This window comes from Lepidochelys kempii, chromosome 7, assembly GCF_965140285.1.
Source record: "Lepidochelys kempii isolate rLepKem1 chromosome 7, rLepKem1.hap1, whole genome shotgun sequence".
In the NCBI taxonomy this organism is placed as follows: domain Eukaryota; kingdom Metazoa; phylum Chordata; order Testudines; family Cheloniidae; genus Lepidochelys; species Lepidochelys kempii.
In genome coordinates this window covers 48,873,935-48,892,852 of record NC_136386.1, presented here as the reverse complement: position 1 = coordinate 48,892,852, position 18,918 = coordinate 48,873,935, and the positions used below count along the sequence as shown (strand labels likewise).

Here is an 18,918-nt window from a genome sequence, read left to right as displayed (position 1 = left end):
ACTGGGTCCAAAGGAAGTGCCTGTTCGTCATGCACATTTGGATGGGCCCCTCTGCACCACGGCTCCGAGTTGGACGCATTTTAGTGCGGGTGTCCACCCATTTACAAGTGACAAACCCATGCGATCAGCTCCGCCTAGAACATGCGGGCCAGTATACACACACTGCAACATGTACACCACAGGGCCAGGTGTGTTACTGGCCCCTCTGCCTAGCCCCCAGAGGATGGCACCTGGTACAGGCCCACCTGAGGACTCAGTCATTTAGCTCAAGCCGTAGCAGCTCCTACTCTTAACTCTGAAGTGCCCAGTTCTATCCCTGGTGCGTACGCCAAGACAGCAGTTGAATGACAAACCTCTGGACACCCCCAAATCCTCTTCTGGGGGCTCTCCAGTGATCTGGGATAAAGGATGTCGGAAGCCCACAATAACAGTGCATGGAGACAACTTGTTGCCTGCTGTCCTCAGGGAAAGTCTTATCCATGTCTGTGGTTGGAGAATCAGAGAAATGCCAGGCTGGAAGGACCCTAGAGAGACCATCAGCTCCAGCCCCCTGCGCTAAGGCAGGACCAAGTCACCCAAAACCAGCCCTGACAGGGATTTGTGCGACTCGGTCTTAAAACCCCCCAATGACAGGGATCCCACAACCCCCCTTGTAGACCTGTTCTAGAGCTTCACTCCCCTGAGAGTTAGAAAGTATTTGCTAATATCTAACTTCTATCTCTCTTGCTGCCGATTACGCCCATTGCTGCTTGTCCTTCCTTCAGTGGAGGTGGAGAACAATTGATCCCCATCCTCTTTCGAAGAGCCCTTCACAAATTTGAACACTGGTATCAGGCCCACCCCCACCTCAGTCTTCTTTGCTCAAGACCAAACATGCCCAGGTTTTTGACCTGTCCCCAGCAGTCAGGTTTTCGAAACCTTTGACCATTCTGCACTCTCTCCAATTTGTCCATATCACCCCCGAAGTGTGGAGTCCAGAACTGCACACTGCTCCCACTAAGGCCTCTCCAGATCCCGGGCTGTCACCCAAAGCACCCTACCAAGCCAGCCTAGCCCGCTGCCAGGAGACGTTGCTATTCAATTTGACTGGGTCCTGGCACTGGTACTATAAACAGACTGAAGAAGGGGAGAGAGGGAGCAGCACGGCTTGAAAGACAACCGCTTGTGCCTGACTGCTGGCGACTCCAGCTGGCTCTGGCCCGGGCGGTGCCATGGTAGAGCCTGCCGAATGCACCCTACCTTGAGAATCTCTTCCCGGTCTGCACTCCCTGATTCCTCAGCGCACTGCGCAGGAAGGTGGCACTCATAAGTAGCAGACTGAGGTGGCAGCTTAGATTGGTGGCCAGTTGGGGGAAATGCCCAGTATTGGCTAAGGACTGGCAGGCCAGGTGCATGGCTGGGGGATAAGACCGGAGGGTGCTACTCCCAGCAAGACACAGTGGTGCATCGGGCCCACCCACGGCACTTTGTTTGTAATAGGGGCACTGGCTGCATCAGCTCTTCCATTTTCCTCAGAAGCCACGCTGAGGTAACCTGCAACCTGAAAGGCGGCAGTAACCGGACTAACTCCCACCTCCAGTCACTTTCTGCAGGGCTGGTGGAGCTGCGTCAGAGCACACAAAATGACTGGGAAAAAAAAACAGTTATTCACGTCTCGTAACTGTTGTTCTTGGAAATGTGTTGCTCCTGTCCATTCCAACAGGTGTGTGCATGTGCTGCATGCATGATCGCTGGAAGCTTTTCCCTAGAGGTACCCATCGGCAGTGGAGACCCCTGGAGTGGCGCCCTCATGGCGATGTATACAGGACCCTGCCGACCCGCTGCCTGCTCAGTTCTTTCTTGCCAGAAGACTCTGACAGAGGGGAGGCAGGCGGGATTTGGAATGGACAGGAGCAACATATCTCGAAGAACAACAGTTACAAGAGATGAGTAACCGTTTTTTCTTCAAGTGATTGCTCACGTGCATTCCAATAGGTGACTTCCAAGCGGTTACCCCGGAGGAGGGATCGGAGTTCACCTGACTGTCGACTGGAAGACTGCCAAACCAAAAGCAGCAGCATCCCTCGCCTGCTGGGTCATGGCGTAATGGGAAGTGAAGGTGTGGACTGAAGACCACGTTGCTGCCTTGCAGATGTCCAGGATAGGGACCTGCGCCACGAAAGCTGCAGACGTCGCTTGTGCTCTGGTGGAATGCGCTCTAATGGGTGGAGCTGGAATTGTAGCCAGGTCATAGCACGCCCTGATGCAGGACGTGATCCATGACGACATTCTCTATGATGAGATAGGAAACCCCCTCATCCTTTCTGCAATTGCAATAAAGAGCTGTAGTGATTTACGGAACGGCTTTGTGCGTTCAATGTAAAGGGCTAAGGCCCATCTAACATCTAAGGTGTGAAACATGCGCTCCCTGCTGGTGGCATGGGGTTTAAGGAAGAACACAGGCAAGAATATGTCCTGGTTCACATGAAACTGGGAGACCACTTTGGGCAAAAAAGCATGGTGGGGGCGTAGCTGCACTTTGTTTTTATAAAACACTGTATACGGGGGTTCAGAGGTCTGGGCTCTGACGCTCTCCTTGCAGAAGTTATAGCTACTAGGAAGGCCACCTTTCAGGACAGACAGGAGAGAGGGCAGGTAGCCATAGGCTCAAAGGGGGGCCTCATGAGAGAGGATAGGACCAGGTTTAAGTCCGGGGGGGAACACGCTGATGTAAAAGCCTGGGTAAAGTCAGTCAAAGCCCTTAAGGAACCTACCCACCATAGGGTTACTGAATACTGATCCCCCCAGTGTTCCTGGGTGGAAGGCCGAAACAGCCACCAGATGTACCCTTAGGGATATCGCCAACCCTTGGTGCTTTAAGTCCAAGAGGTAGTCTAGGACAAGGGGAACTGGGGCTGATTGTGGTTCAGATCCTCTTTGTCGGGACCAAATGGAGAAACACTTCCACTTGGCCAGGTACGTGGCTCAAGTGGAGGGTCTTCTGCTTCCCAACAGGACTTCCCTGACCGAGTTCGAACACTGAAGTTCCAAAGGGTTCAACCATGGAGTTTCCACGCTGTGAGGTGGAGGGACTCCAGGTTGGGGTGCTGCAGCTGGCCATGGTCCTGCGAAATTAGGGATGGGCAGATGGGGAGCACCATTGGTGTGACCACTGAAAGGTTCAGCAATACGATGAACCACTGCTGGCGGAGCCACGCTGGTGCTATCAGGATCAACGAGGCCCTGTCCTGGTGAACCTTGAGGAGCACTCTGTGTATGAGGGGGAATGGTGGAAATGCATACATCAGGTGCCCCGCCCAAGATAGGTGACAGGTGTCTGCAACAGAGCCTGGGCTGTGGTTCAGGAAGGAGTAGAAACTCTGGCATTTCCTGTTGCCCCGTGTGGCGAACAGGTCTGTATGGGGAAAGCCCCACTTCTGGAAAATTGAGTGGGCGATATCCAATCTGAGGGACCACTCATGTCCCTGGAACGAGTGGCTGAGGTGGTCTGCCAGCTCGTTCTGCACCCCAGGAAGGTATGACGCCTGCAGGTGTATGGAGTGCGTGATGCAAAAATCCCACAGGGTGAGGGCTTCCCGACAGAGGGAAGAGGAGCGAGCACCACCCTGTTTGTTTATATAAAACATCTCTGTGGTGTTGTCTGTGAGTACTGATAAGCACCTGTCCTGGAGATGGCTCTGGAATGTCTGGCATGCCAGGCGAACCGCTCTCAACTCTCGTACGTTGATGTACAGTGACAGCTCTGCCTGGGATCTGAGGCCTTGGGTTCTGACACTGCCTAGATGAGCTCCCCAACTGAGCGCCGAAGCATCCTTAACCAGGACAATCGTCAGTTGGGGCTTTGTGAAAGAAACTCCCGCACAAACCATCTGAGGTTGGAGCTGAGTGGAGGGAGCTGAGTATTCGCGGAGGGAGGGTCACTATTGAGTCCAATGGGTCCCTGCCCTGCCTGTGCAAGCCACGCTTGTAGAGGTCGAAGGCGGAGCCTGGTGTGTTGCACCACATATGTGCAGGCAGCCATATGTCCCAAAAGACCTATACAGTTTCTGGCTGTGGTGGCTGGGAAACGAACGAGGGTATGAATAATGTCCGAGAATGCTTTGAAGCGTAGTTCTGGGAGGAACACCCTCGCGACTGCAGAGTCCAGGAGGGCTCCAATGAACTCTATCCTTTGAGTGGGGGTCAGGATAGACTTGGGTTCGTTCAATATAAGGCCCAGCCAGAAGAATGTGTCCCTGACCAGGGATACGTGCTGCGCTACCCTTGTTTGGGATTCTGCCTTGAGAAGCCAGTCGTCCAGGTATGGGAAAACCTGGACCTGGCGCCTGCGGAGGAAAGCTGCCACTACCCCCATACACTTGGTGAATAGCCGAGGGGTGGTGGGAAGACCGAACGGAAGCACCCTGAACTGGTAGTGATGGCCACTGACTACGAACCTGAGAAAACGCCTGTGGGAAGGGATAACTGAAATATGGAAATACGCGTCCTTCAAGTCGAGGGCAGCGTACCAGTCTCCCGGATCCACTGAGGGAATGATGGTGGCCAGAGAGACCATGCAAAACTTCATCTTTTTTAATGTATGAGTTGAGGTCTCACAGGTCCAGGATACGCAGAAGCCCCCCCTTGACCTTGGGGATAAGGAAATAACGGGAGCAGAACCCTTGCCCTGAATTCCTGAGGGACCTCCTCTATCACCCCTAGTGCTAGGAGCAGTTGAACCTCCTGTAAAAGAAGTTGCTCGTGAGAAGGGTCGCTGAAGAGAGACGGGGCAGGCGGGTGGGAGGGCGGTAGGGAGCAGAATTGGATAGAATATCCCGCCCCTACCGTGCTGAGGACCTAGCGATCTGATGTGATCTGAGCCCAAGCCCGGTAGAAGCGGGAGAGTCGGTTCACAAAAGGACGGGAAGGATCCAGTAAGGCGACTGGTGCGCTGTCCTCGTGCTTAACTTCAAAAGGTAGGCTTAGGGCCAGGGGCTGTTTAGTCGAGCTCTGGCCTTGGCCCGAAGAGGACTGTGGGCACCTCCTATTGTTTCTGCCCCTCCTTCTAGGTGGGTCCCATCTCGGGGCTTCTTGGTAGAAGCGAGATGGGGACTGAGGCGTAAAAGATCTTCTCTGAAAGGCAGGGGTGTGCAGCCCCAGAGATCTCAGCGTGGCCCGAGAGTCCTTGAGGCTGTGTAAACATTTGTCCGTGTTTTGGGCAAACAGGCCCTCACGGTCAAAGGGAAGGTCCTGTATGGTATTTTGGACCTCGGGAGAGATACCCAAGACCTAGAGCCATGCACTACGTCTCACAGTAATGGTGGTGGCCATAGTTCTAGCTCCCAAATCCACCTCATCAAGGGCTACTTGAAGAGCAGTTCTAGAGACCACCTTGCCTTCCTCTAGGAGTGCTCCTTACTCCCTACATGTGTCAGTCGGGATAAACTCCTGGAACTTGGCCAACACCTACCAGGAATTAAAGGCATAACAGCCTAGCGCTGTCTGTTGGTTAGCTATTCGAAGCTGGAGACTCCCCAGTTGAATAGACTTTATGGCCGAAGAGGTCCAGCTTCTTTGAGTCACGTGACTTAGGAGCGGAACCTGGTTGACCCCGCCACTCCTTATGATTTACTGCATCTACAACCAACGTACCCAGTTGGGGGTGTGTAAAAAGGTGCTCACAGCCCTTTTGTGGCAGAAAGTAGTGTCTCTCCACACCCTTAGCCATCAGTGGTATAGAGGCTGCAGTCTGCCAAAGCACATTGGTGGTAGTCTGGATAGACTTTATGAGGGACAATGTAACCCTGGAGGGACCCTCTGGGGCAAGGATATCTACTGTGGGGTCTAAGTCCTCAGCAACTTCCTCCACCTGGAGGTTAAGGTTACTTACCACCCTCCTAAGTAGGTCCTGGTGGCCCTTGACATCCATTGGTGGTAAAGCAGTGGATGTGCCCTCCACAGCCTCATCAGGCGAAGAGGAGGAAGACATTCCCGGAACCGGGTCCTCCTGCCCCTCCAGTTGTCTAGAGGCTGGACATGGTAACTCAGGAGGCCTGACAACGACCGGCTGAGTGGCCTCCACCGTGAGTGGAGTGGGAGCTGTGGCTCTGCGGCTGATCGACAGACACATCCCATGTAGGGTCCTCTGGTGCCCTAGGGGAGCGGTGTGCCGTCGATGATGCTGATGGAGGGGCACGGGGATGTTAAGAGTAATAGCAAGAAATGTTAAGAGTAATAAGAAGGGTTTCTTCAGGTATGTTAGCAGCAAGAAGAAAGTCAAGGAAAGTGTGGGCCCCTTACTGAATGAGGGAGGCAACCTAGTGACAGAGGATGTGGAAAAAGCTAATGTACTCAATGCTTTTTTTGCCTCTGTCTTCACGAACAAGGTCAGCTCCCAGACTACTGCACTGTGCAACACAGCATGGGGAGGAGGTGACCAGCCCTCTGTGGAGAAAGAAGTGGTTCGGGACTATTTAGAAAAGCTGAACGAGCACAAGTCCATGGGGCCGGATGCGCTGCATCCGAGAGTGCTAAAGGAGTTGGCGGATGTGATTGCAGAGCCATTGGCCATTATCTTTGAAAACTCATGGCGAACGGGGGAAGTCCCGGATGACTGGAAAAAGGCTAATGTAGTGCCCATCTTTAAAAAAGGGAAGGAGGAGGATCCTGGAAACTACAGGCCAGTCAGCCTCACCTCAGTCCCTGGAAAAATCATGGAGCAGGTCCTCAAGGAATCAATTCTGAAGCACTTAGAGGAGAGGAAAGTGATCAGGAACACTCAGCATGGATTCACCAAGGGCAAGTCATGCCTGACTAATCTAATTGCCTTCTATGACGAGATAACTGGCTCTGTGGATGAGGGGAAAGCAGTGGACATGTTGTTCCTTGACTTTAGCAAAGCTTTTGACATGGTCTCCCACAGTATTCTTGCTAGCAACTTAAAGAAGTATGGGCTGGATGAATGGACTATAAGGTGGATAGAAAGTTGGCTAGATTGTTGGGCTCAACGGGTAGTGATCAATGGCTCCATGTCTAGTTGGCAGCCGGTATCAAGTGGAGTGCCCCAAGGGTTGGTCCTCGGGCCGGTTTTGTTCAATATCTTCATAAACGATCTGGAGGATGGAGTGGATTGCACCCTCAGCAAGTTTGCAGATGACACTAAACTCAGAGGAGAGGTAGATATGCTGGAGAGTAGGGATAGGATACAGAGGGACCTAGACAAATTGTAGGATTGGGCCAAAGGAAATCTGATGAGGTTCAACAAGGACAAGTGCAGAGTCCTGCACTTAGGATGGAAGAATCCCATGCACCGCTACAGACTAGGGACTGAATGGCTCGGCAGCAGTTCTGCAGAAAAGGACCTAGGGGTTACAGTGGACAAGAAGCTGGATATGAGTCAACAGTGTGCCGTTGTTGCCAAGAAGGCCAATGGCATTTTGGGATGTATACGTAGGGACATTGCCAGCAGATCGAGGGACATGATCATTCCCCTCTATTCGACATTGGTGAGGCCTCATCTGGAGTACTGTGTCCAATTTTGGGCCCCACACTACAAGAGGGATGTGGAAAAATTGGAAAATGTCCAGTGGAGGGCAACAAAAATGATTAGGGAACTGGAACACATGACTTAAGAGGAGAGGCTTAGGAAACTGGGATTCTTTAGTCTGTGGAAGAGAAGAATGAGGGGGGATTTGATAGTTGCTTTCAACTACCTGAAAGGGGGTTCCAAAGAGGATGGATCTAGACTGTTCTCAGTGGTAGCAGATGACAGAACGAGGAGTAATGGTCTCAAGTTGCAGTGGTGGAGGTTTAGGTTGGATATTAGGAAAAACTTTTTCACTAGGAGGGTGGTGAAGCACTGGAATGCATTACCTAGGGAGGTGGTGGAATCTCCTTCCTTAGAAGTTTTTAAGGTCAGGCTTGACAAAGCTCTGGCTGGGATGATTTAGTTGGGAATTGGTCCTGCTTTGAGCAGGGGGTTGGACTAGATGACCTCCTGAGGTCCCTTCCAACCCTGATATTCTATGATTCTACCACCGACACAGGTCTAGACCCTTGGCCTTGGGCCTGATGATAGGCCCAGGGGTCCAAAAGGGTCATTGTACTGGGCCCTACCACTGGGGTGGCCAAGTGGCTACGGTGCTGCTTGCTCCGCCGGCTGATGGTGCCGGGACCGATGTCGGGACCAAGATCGGTAATGACTGCGTTGGGACTGTGAAGATTCGGCCTCTGACTCCGACGCCAACCACAGTGTAGCAGAGCCCGATGGTGTCAGAGAATGGTGGCGAGGGGACAGAGACCGGCGCCATAGCATCATGGGTTTACCACGGTGCTGGATTAGTGGCGGTGCCATCATCGGTTCTGGCATCGCTGTCCCCAATGGTGCCGTAGCCATCGGAACTGCCATCGTCGGTGCCACCGACATCGGTGCCGAAGTCATTGGTGGCATAGCGGCACCCCTCGGTGCCGGGCACACTGTTGCCATCAGTACCGATGCCGGTAGCTGATTTTGCAGGCCTGGATCTCGCACATGCGGGTCCAGGTACTGCAACGTCATATCAATGAGATCGCGGGCTGCCTCATAAGTGTCCAGAGTGGAGGGGAGGTCGAGCTCTTCCTCTAATTCCCCATGTGTAGGAGACTCTGTTCCCGCCAGACTCAAGGGCTCTGCAGCCGGGGCTGAGGCTGACAGCGTTGGTTCTTGATGGCCTTGCCAGGGGTGTCCAACTGGAGGACGCACTCCACTGTGATCACCCTTCGGCTTCCTGACAGGGGAACGACCTCTGTCCAGTTTTTTTTTCTTATGTGGCACCGGAGACTGGGATCGGTGCCGACGTGAGGCACTGGCATTGTGTGCCGGAGAATAGTACTGGTGGCTCCTTCCTCGGTGCCGGGACATCCCACACTGAGGCCAGCGCACTGCGTACCGAGGAGACCGGCGCCGGTTCAGTCTGCAGCTGAAGGGCCGACTCCATCAAAAGGAGTTTCAGGCGGTAGTCCCGCTCTCTCTTTGTTCTGGGTTTAAAGACCCTGCAAATAGGGTACTTATCTGTTTGATGGCCCTTGCCAAGACACCTGAGACAATTGTGGGAATAGGCTTCCCACACCTCTCGCACGCTTTAAACCCCTGCGGCCGAGGCATGCCTTGGCGCCGGGGAAAGTAGAACGAAGGGGGGAGGGGGGAACCCCTTGGAAGAATAATAACTACAACTATTAATAACTTGAATAACTATCTACACTGAAGACAAAGGAAACCACTAGGCTAAGTAACTTGTGAGCAAGCACTAAGCTGTTCCAACGACCATCACAGACGGTAAGAAGGAACTGAACGGGTGGCAGGGTCATATATACAACGCCATGAGGGCGCCACTCTAGGGGTCTCCACTGCCAAGCCGACGGGTACCGCGAAGGAAAAGCTTCCAGTGATCGTGCATGTGGCGTGTGCACACACCCCTGCTGGACTGCACAGCAGCAATCACCTGAAGAAGAACTGGCTGTTCCAAAGTTACCTTGGGCTGGGACTGAGAGCAGCTGTGCTGCAAAAGGGACGCGGACGTGCACGTGGGGTTAAAATCCAACATATTTTCCCCTCGATCACATGATTTCCCCTCCCCCATGTACCAATTTTTCAGAAAGCCCCAGAGCTAGACGTTTACAGCTATTATCCTCCTGAACGTCACTTCTCCATCAGATCGACGCACTGCTGTTCCAGGAGGGATGGGGCACCAGGCTCTATGCCCTGATTGTTCACACAGCATCACTTGAGAGGAGTAGATAGGCCATAGGCCCCGGTTTGTTATTGTAGGGTTGCTACAGACCAGCAGGCTGCTCCAACCCTGGCTGCAGGGTGTGCCCATGCTGGCTTGCTATGGCAGGATGCAGCTGGGTGCTGGGTTTGAGAGGAGCTGCACAGCAGCGGGTTTGTTCTGCTGGCATGGGGCAGAGGAAGGGGTTGTTGTAGGGTTGCCGAGGACAACTTTGGTTTGGTTTGGGTTTTTTCAAGAAAAGGCAGGTGGAATTTTAGGCCCGCCCAACTCACAAGCGGAGAGAGGGGAGGCTGGGCCAGAGCTTAGAGCACCAGCCTAGAAGGGGAGACCTGGTTCAATCTCCTCCTCTCCCAGACTCGGGGTGCGACCTTGATCCTGCCACTCACCACTCAGGCCACGACCTTGAACCTGCCACTCACCACTCAGGCCCTCACCTGTACAACAGAGTGACAGCCCTGCCCTGCCGCTCGGGCGGCGTGTGAGGATCACAATGAAGACAGTGAGGTGCCCAGATACTACAGCCAGGTAAGTGCCTACGGGAAAGTCAATACTGCGAAAAAAGATGGGTCCTTAACTTAAGTTAGGTCACTCAAGTCAGGGTCCATCCACTCTGCAGTGGGAAGAGCCTCTGATCCCAGGCAGACAGACTCACACTAGCAGGGCATGAGCCTGTTTCCCCGGGTTGGGACGTGCGCTCAGAGCTGCAGTGTAGACCAGGGGTTCTCAAACTGGGGGTCAGGACCCCACAGGGGGTTGCAAGGTTATTACATGGGGGGTTGCAAGCTGTCAACCTCCACTCCAAACCCCGCTTTGCCTCCTGAATTTATAATGGTGTTAAATATATTTAAAAGTGTTTTACATTTATAAGTGGGGGTCGCACTCAGACCCCTTCACAGCTATGTGAAAGGGGTCACCAGGACAAAAGTTTGAGAACTACTGGTGTAGCCAGACCCCTAAGACAAGGGGACAGTATCCCTTCTAGGTCAAAGCTACTTACCCCCGAGCCAGGCCTGGGCGCCTGCACATGGCTGGTGGGGTGGAGACCCAGACAGCCCCATACAGAGTCTGAACACAGCATTCTGCCCACAGCCAGAGCAGGTCCGAATGCTTGAACTGGCTGGTCAAAAGGTATTTCACCCCCTAGCCCAGTCAGAAGCAGGTCTGTCCACTGGTTCCCTTCTGTATGGAAGGCAGTCACGATGCGCACAGCTGCCAGTAACCCCAGAAGAGAGCAGCTCAGCCGCTGTGCGGTTAAACCCCAGCCCAACGTGCTGCTACCCTGTACAGAGCCCCCCACTGCTGGAGACTCCACTGAGCCCAGCACGGGAACCTCGCTAGAAGGAGCCAGACACAAGCTACTGGCCTGGTAGCTTATCAGCAGGGACTGAGCAGGTCTGTAGCTTGCTGTTTCCTGTCCTCCTGACCTTGCATGCCTCTGGCACTTCCTCCGTGCAGAACAAGCGTCACGGAGGAGACACCCTCAGGTTTTCAGTCTCACAGCAAGGGCCTGATGAGGGTTTGCCAGTGCTGTCAGGAGCTGCTGACAAAACAATGCAGACTAAATGGAGCCTGCATGCTGCTGTGCTCACCTTCTCTTCCCTGCCTCTCTGGGGCCCCTGGGGCTGCCCTGGAATCAAACCCCCATTTCAAGAGCTCACAGGGATTAGTGACCAGGGAGAGTTAACGACAGTCTGTGTTTCTACAGTACCTAGCACAGTGCGGTCCTGTCTGGCACAGAGGTCCCAGGTGCTACGAGCTGGCACTGCTGCCCTTCAATGGACAGAATGAGACATGCTCCCAGAGCTAAACCCAGCACAGGGCCGTAGCTGGAGAGGTCAAGGCCTCTCAAGGAGGATCCAAGTGCTATGCTTCTATGCCAGGGATTAAACCAGAAGCAGGAGCTGCTATAGCTTGAGCTAAAGAGTCAAGCTCTGTAGCTGTGGCTGGAACAGACTCACCCTCTGTGGGCTGGGCAGAGCAGGACGTGGAACTTGGCCAGTGGGTTGTACTCCGAGCTCATAGGGGCCCTGGAGAGCAGTGTAGTGACCATCACTCTCCGTTGGGCCCAGGTTTGCTACAACTTACATGGATTTTCAAAACCGTCTCTCCTCCACCACGGACACAGCCACTGGACTGAAATGGTACACAATAGGCAGGCACCCCAGTTTGACAAGGCAGAGCCACTATGTGGAAGAGGCCAGCTGGTCTCCACCTTGGAAGCCCCAGCTTCCCCCCAGGGCTGGGAGAGGGCAGCTTCTGATGGAACGCCAGGGAAGCTGGGACTCCAAGATGCGAGTAAGGGACCGGCTTTGCGCATCAAGCGCTGGGGCTCAAGCAACTCCCCGATCGTTTGAAGTACATTGGGGCCAGTGTTCAACTAACATGACCACCTCAAATAGGTAGGATCTCAATGAGCCCAGAGAGCGCGTCTCCTAGAGTAACTCTGGCAGGCCTGGCTTGGCTTGCATGCTCCCAGCCTGACGGCACTGAACAGGGCAGCTCCATCGTCCCCTCTGACAATGGGATTTGCCTTGAAGTTTGCAGTGGCTTCATCCAGCCCCTGAACCGAATTCTCCCTGAGATCCAGGTGTTGTGACCACCTGGGCTGTGATGCAGGAGGAGTTGTGCTAACAGCTGGCCTGGCAGGAAGCAGCTCACAGGGCCATTCCAGGGTACCTGGAGGAAGCGAGAGCTGAGCAGAGATCTCCCCAGCACCTCAGGCCTGCTCAAGCACACAGCTCCATGATCAGATAAGCCCTCAGCATCTTGTGCATGGAACCCACGTCGGTACTGCTGGAGCTAAGCTCCCAGACAGCAGCAGCCAACTCCAGGGCCTGACTCAACTCAGCTGCCATGTACAACCACAGGGTCTGGATGGGCTTTATACCCAACCCTGCCCCACAGCTAAATATAGCAGACAGCCACCCTAACTCAGGTAAGACCCCCTTCCAGGAGGCTCGCCCTCCGGTCAACATCTCAACAGAGCTGCCCTCTCTTACATCCCTTCTCACATCAGCAGAGATCAGGGCGGCAGGAACAGCGACAGAGCTGGATTTTCCCACTGTCTGTCCCATTCACAGGGGGAGGCAGCCCCACTGTCAGTCACAGGAGTTTCCTGGTCTAGCTGCGGCTGCACAGACTTCTGGGTTCAGTTCCTCTGGCACCGCCAGGAGCCTCTCAGCTCTTGGCGCTATTCTCAGTCTCTTCAGACCCCTATGTATCTTGCATGAGACCTACTGCATCTGACCTAGTAGCTGAGCCTTTATACCACACTCATCTCTGTACCGTCCACATGCTCATTTCACGCATTCCTAAGCAGATGCCTCTCGTGAGATCTGCAATGGCACCCAATTGCTCCTGACAACACAGGACCTCCCATTTGAGGTCACCTGCTCCCAGCCATGACCCGTACTAACAGGCAGAGATCTCAGCGCAACAGGCTTAGTAAGGTCTAGGTATAAACAAGATAATTGAACCCTTGGAGTTTTCATTTCTACCTCCTCCCCGTGGCCTGTGAGTGCAGCCTAAAATACCAGGGTGTGGCCACATGATCTTCAAATGGGGAAGGTCTGGGATGGAAATTCTAGGAGCTACAACTTTATCCTCCACCCACAGCAGGTGCTGAGCGACAGACCACATCCCAGAGCCATGTGGAAGTGGCTGATTCGCCACCCGTTGGGAGCCAGGATGGGTTTCACCCTGGCAAGAAGGAGCACATTACCTGTGTACTCGGGGAAGCAGATGGTCAGGGGGCTGTGTATGATCTTCTCCTCAAAGAGGTCCTTCTTATTCAGGAAGAGGATGATGGATGTGTCTGTGAACCACTTGTTGTTACAGATGCTATCGAACAGCTTCATGCTCTCATGCATCCGGTTCTGTCAAGACAACCAACCACAGGCATTCAGTGAGCCAGACGGGACCCAGACAGAGCAAGAACTGGGTTAGGAGCTGGGGAAATGGCAGGGGGAAAGGCTGCCTAGTGGTTAGGGCATGCGACTGGAATTCAAAAGACCCAGATTCAATTCCCTTGTGCCCCAAAACTCCCTGTGTGACTTTGTGCAAATCACTTTGGACCAGATCCTCAGAGGAGTTTAGGGGGTCTCACTTCCACTGGAATCAAATTCCTTCATGCTGTAGCCAAGTTCAGCCAAAATCAACGGAAGTTTGGTGCCTAAATACCTTTGAGTATTGGGCCTCAGTTTCCCATCTGTACAATGGGGCTAATACTACTCCCCTGCTCACGGGTGAGTGATGGGGCCATACAAGGACGTCAGACAGACCGGCATGAGTTGGGGAAGGTCTCAGGAGCCAGCACAGCCAGAACCTCTGCCTTTCACACAGAGGAGATCACTGGATTTTGGGGCACAGTGTCTCAACTCTGGAGAAGTTTGGGCACCAACAGCCTCATGCATTTCCGGTGTTTCCTGGATGGAACTGCCTCCAACCATTCTCACTGGAGTCTAGCTAGACGGGAGTGCTCATGTCTCCTATGTTTATGGGCCTAGGCACCCAGGTTAACTCAGTTCTAAGAGAATTCTGAGAAGCTTTAAAATGTTTTAAAGCCATAAATCTTATTGCAGAGCAGTTTTCAGAGTAGAAAGCATGTGGGGAGGGTCACGATCAGCTGGAATTCCTAGAAGCCACATGAAAGCATCAGAGGGCAAGTTTATGACACTTGCACACAGGTTTAATCATCATCATCATGTGGAGCCACAGAAAGCGGAAGAAAGGGAAGAGATAAATGTGCTGGGGCATTGGAACGAAAAGGGAGGACCATTTGGCTGTTAGGCTATTATCATATCCCAGCCTGGCACAGGAACACTGCACTGCTGGTGCCAAATTGCCAACATTACAGAGCACTGAGACAGCACCCTTCCCAAAACGCCAGCCTCATCACTGTGGAGTACCGGAATTTTGGGACAGAGATGGTGTTAACCAAGTTATGCTCGGCATGCCTGCAGGACCCATGAGCTTCCCAGTGTGTCGCTGCAATCACTAAAGACCTCGTGGAACTACAGAACAAACCATGGCTAGAAGGCAGAATTGTTTAGCAGTGAGTAATGAGCCACTGGAGCAATTTACCAGGGGGCGTGGTGGATTCTCCATCTCTGGAATTTATCTGTCAAAACTGGCTGCTCTTTGGATTGTTTGGGGGCAGGTCTTTGGCCTGCTCAGACTAGACATACCCAACGGTTCCTTCTAGTTTTGGCAGGATCAGGTGGCTAGGAGGCAAACCCACAGCTTTCTACTGCCCCAGATGAGGGCTAATGAGTTTGCTGAGATGCCCAGTTCCTGCATGCATCTAACCTACAGACACCCCTCGTTTCTGTCCCCCGTGTAAGAGAGGTGATGCAATGGTAGCCAATGAGGGTGGGGGCAGGTGAGGAGAGGATGCCAGAGAGGGATAGAAGCATCCAGTGGGAGCAAGGAGATTAGAGTGCCGGGGGGGGGAGGGGGGGCGATGGGATAGTGGAGAGAGAGAGGCCTGGAGCCTCTTGCAGCAAACCCCCTCCCCACTGAACATGCACGGATCCGGGGGATTGAGCTGGAGACACCCAGCCCATGGTCCCTCATGCTCGTGCATTTCAGACTAGCTCCGACGCTGGGCCAGATCAGCCCCTCTCCTGTCCTTACCATCTCCTCGTCCTCAGCCAGAACCAGGTCGTAGGCGCTGAGAGCCACGCAGAAGATAATGGCTGTCACGCCCTCGAAGCAATGGATCCACTTCTTCCTTTCCGACCTCTGGCCGCCCACGTCAAACATCCTGCAAGCAAAGAGCCAGCGTTACAGCAGGGCAGCTCCTCCCCCACTCCGCCCATTGCTGAGCCTCAGCCTGATCAATGACTCCCCAGTCCAGAGAGGGAGAGCCGGCTAGAGCTGAGACTGGGAGCCACTTAGCCCTACTACCAACTGGCTGGGACACCCTAAAAGGTCTCGTCACCTGCACGGGCCTCAGTTTCCCCATCTGTAAGACCAACCTCCCAGAACTGAGAGGCTCAATTAATTAATTAGGCCCAGATCTTCAAAGAGTGCTTGGTAGCTGTGATAAATGAAGGGGGGTAGCTCCCTTTTATGGACACCCAGCAAGCCAGTTAGCTATAAAAATCTCTCTTCGTAACTGTTCTCTACTTGCTTTACCTGTAAAGGGTTAAAAAGTCTGACAGCTATGCATAGGTAAAAGGAAGTGAGTAGGCACCTGGCCAAAAGAGCTAATGGGAAAGCTAGAACTTTTTAAAATCGAACCTTTTGTCTGTCTGTGGTTGTTCTTCCAGAGAGGAGGCACAGAGCAGCAATGCTGTAAGAAGTTTAAGCCAGGTATGAAAAATAAATCTAATCATACCTAGAAACTACTCATTTGAAACCCCAGATATGCAAGTAGATCAGGGAATGTCTAGGAAGACACGATTAGGTTTCTCTCTTATTTCTTTATGGCTTGTGGACTCCTCTGTGCTAACCCCAAATGCTTTTGTTTTGTTTGTAACCTTTAAGCTGGACCTCAAGGAAGTTATTTTGATGCTTAATCCTTGTAAGTGGTTCTTTTTAAAATCTAGCAATAGCCTGAGTTTCCAGATGTATTTTCTTTCTTTTTGTTTTTAATAAAATTTACCTTTTTTAAGAACAGGATTGGATTTTTGTGTCCTAAGAGGTTTGTGCACATGTTGTTTAATTAGCTGGTGGCAACAGCTGATTTCCTTTGGTTTTCTTTCTCAGCTCTTCCCCGGAGGGGGGTGAAAGGGCTTGAGGTTACCCCACAGGAAGGAATTCCCAAGTGTGCCTTCCTGGATTCTCAAAGGGATCTTGCACTTGGGTGGTGGAAGCATTTACCCATCCAAGGTCAGAGAAAAGCTGTAACCTTGGAAGTTTAATACAAGCCTGAAGTGGCCAGTATTAATTTTTAGAATCACTTTAGACTCGAAGTGCCAGAGTGGGGAATCAGCCTTGTCAGCAATTAAACACCACTGAGGACCTGAGCCTAGGAGTCCGCAGGCTGCCTGGGGATGCTCAGGACTGCAGAGTAAATCATTCTTATTGAGAATCATTTGCTCACATTACTTAGAAACCCCTTTGCCATCTCGGAAGGATTAAGTGGCGCGGGCACCAGCCCAGATGACTAGCTGCTGTTCTCTTGGCCAGCCCGATGTGCCGTTCCCTCTGCTAAGTCAGCAAACTCCTGCCTCGGGTCCCGGGCACAGCGGCATCGCAGCAGCAGGTCGGACACAAGAATTTTAGCTGCATTTCGGCCCTGACCCCACTACAATGTCTAAGCAAGTCTGTAGCCAGCTGGTGACCTAGATGGCTCTAAAATTGGGGTTTGAGTCCTGTGCCCTCCCGGAATTCCCTCCAAAGGACAGGTAAGTTCTCCTGCAACTGACACAACTGACTGGGGGGAAATCCTAGAGCGTCTCTAGCACAAAGAATCATGGGATGTTCCCTCAGCACACATGGGCGAGTGCAGAGACCGTGAGGATGCTAACAGAGGTAGGGCTCTGTGGTGGGACACGCACACCCAGGTACAATCACCCAGGCTGGCTGTGCAGTGCAGACATAGGATTCTAACACTGGATAGTTAACTTGGGGATAAAACTGCACCTTCACTAGGAAAAAAAAAAAGTGTGTTCTTAACACGAGTTAGCAAGTTTAACTGGTTAAAATCCCAGTGAAAACAAGTTAGCAGGTCTACTTGGCTAAATCCTAGGTTGCTCCAGTCTTTATCTCAACCTGCTAATTCATGTGAAAATGCCTTGCCTTCAATGCAGTTTTATCTCATGTCAGCTAACCTGAGTTAAGAACAAACCTTTTTTCCCTGGAGAAGACAAGGTCTCACAGACAAGCCATTTAAACAGCCACCTCCGTTCCTGGGAAGTGTAAACTTCCCTTTTTCCTTCCAGCATCCATGCCTCATGGGAGGTATTTCTGCAGCTTGCAGGCAAGTGGGAAGTGCACTGTGGCAAGCAAGGATGGATCTCTGGGAAGACGCTGTCGGCAAGCACTGGGAAGCAGAGGCTGAGGCCTCAGTAGCCTTGCACACATTCAGACAGCTATCCTAGCAGTGCAAAGGAAATGCAAGGCTCGGGAGTGGATTACACTCATCACATGTAGCGTTGCTGAGCTAAATAGGATAAGAACACGCTGTTACAGCACAACGCGCGAGGGCCAATGGGGTCAGCATCTTGCTTGTTTAGAGTGAGTGCTCTGAACGGTAACTTGCCAAGCATACGCAAAGGCACCACTTCCCCTGGGCATCAGTGGAGACTGGGCAGGGGATCAAGACCTGGGAGCTCTCGAGTTTTATTCCTGGCTCTGCTGCTGAGATGCTGGGTGGCGCTGGGGTAGTCACCTCTGCTTTCTGTGCCTCAGTTTCCCCATGAGTGAAAGGGGAATGATCAGACTCACTCATGACTGGGATGTGGGATGGCTTCCGTAGTTAAGATACAGAAATCATTAAGATTGCCAAGTGGTGCACATTGTCAGATAACGACAGCACCGCTTCCTGTGTGTCCAGCAGGCACCTGCTCACATTAAACTCAGGGACTCCGGGTATGTGAGGCCTGGAGGACACACCAAGTGGCCCTTGTGTAATTAACAGTGTGATTTGAAACCAAATCGGTTTCAGTTTGTAATTGACTCAGGCTGTGTCTACACTTAACCCGCAAGAGTGGTGCAGCTGAAGCGCTTCCGGTAGCCACTCACTGCAGTGATGTGAGGGGCTCTCCTAACACCAGACTTAACCGCTTCCCTGAGAGGCCATGGCTAGGGAGATGGACGAATTCTTCCTAGTGCTATTTCACTGAAGGGTAGGTCAGCTTAACTACATGTCGCAGGGGTGATATGTACAATATTTCCAGTGTTTTATGATATGTACAATATTTCCAGTGTTGCTGTTAGTGGCCCTAGGTGCTGAGAGAAGCACTTACATGGGCATTGCTCGCCTTAGATCCTCTTCAGAGGACTAAGTATGCTGTAGTCCAGTGGTTCTCAACCTATTTATCATTGTGGCCCCCACAAACCCCTATGCCCAGCGCCCTCCGCCCAGAGACTTCTCCACAGAGTGGGGCCAGCAGCGGAGAGCTGTGTGCAGGGCAGGGGGCAGAGACCCCGAACCTGGACCCTGCTGTACATGGCCAGGTGGCAGCCTGCAGCTGGCAGCAGCCGGCTGGCCGGACCCCTCTGC

The 18,918-nt window shown here is 52.7% G+C and overlaps 1 protein-coding gene across 1 annotated transcript in view; it reads right to left on the bottom strand.

The window, feature by feature from the left end:
* The window catches only part of GNAI2 (G protein subunit alpha i2), a 195,500-nt gene that overhangs the window by 5,414 nt on the left and 171,168 nt on the right, over positions 1-18,918 (bottom strand). Inside the window, exons 6-7 of the mRNA XM_073352601.1 lie at positions 15,381-15,510; positions 13,468-13,621 (exon numbers count right to left, since the gene is read on the bottom strand). Coding sequence (XP_073208702.1) covers positions 13,468-13,621; positions 15,381-15,510 — 284 coding nt within the window. The remainder of the gene's footprint in view (positions 1-13,467; positions 13,622-15,380; positions 15,511-18,918) is intronic.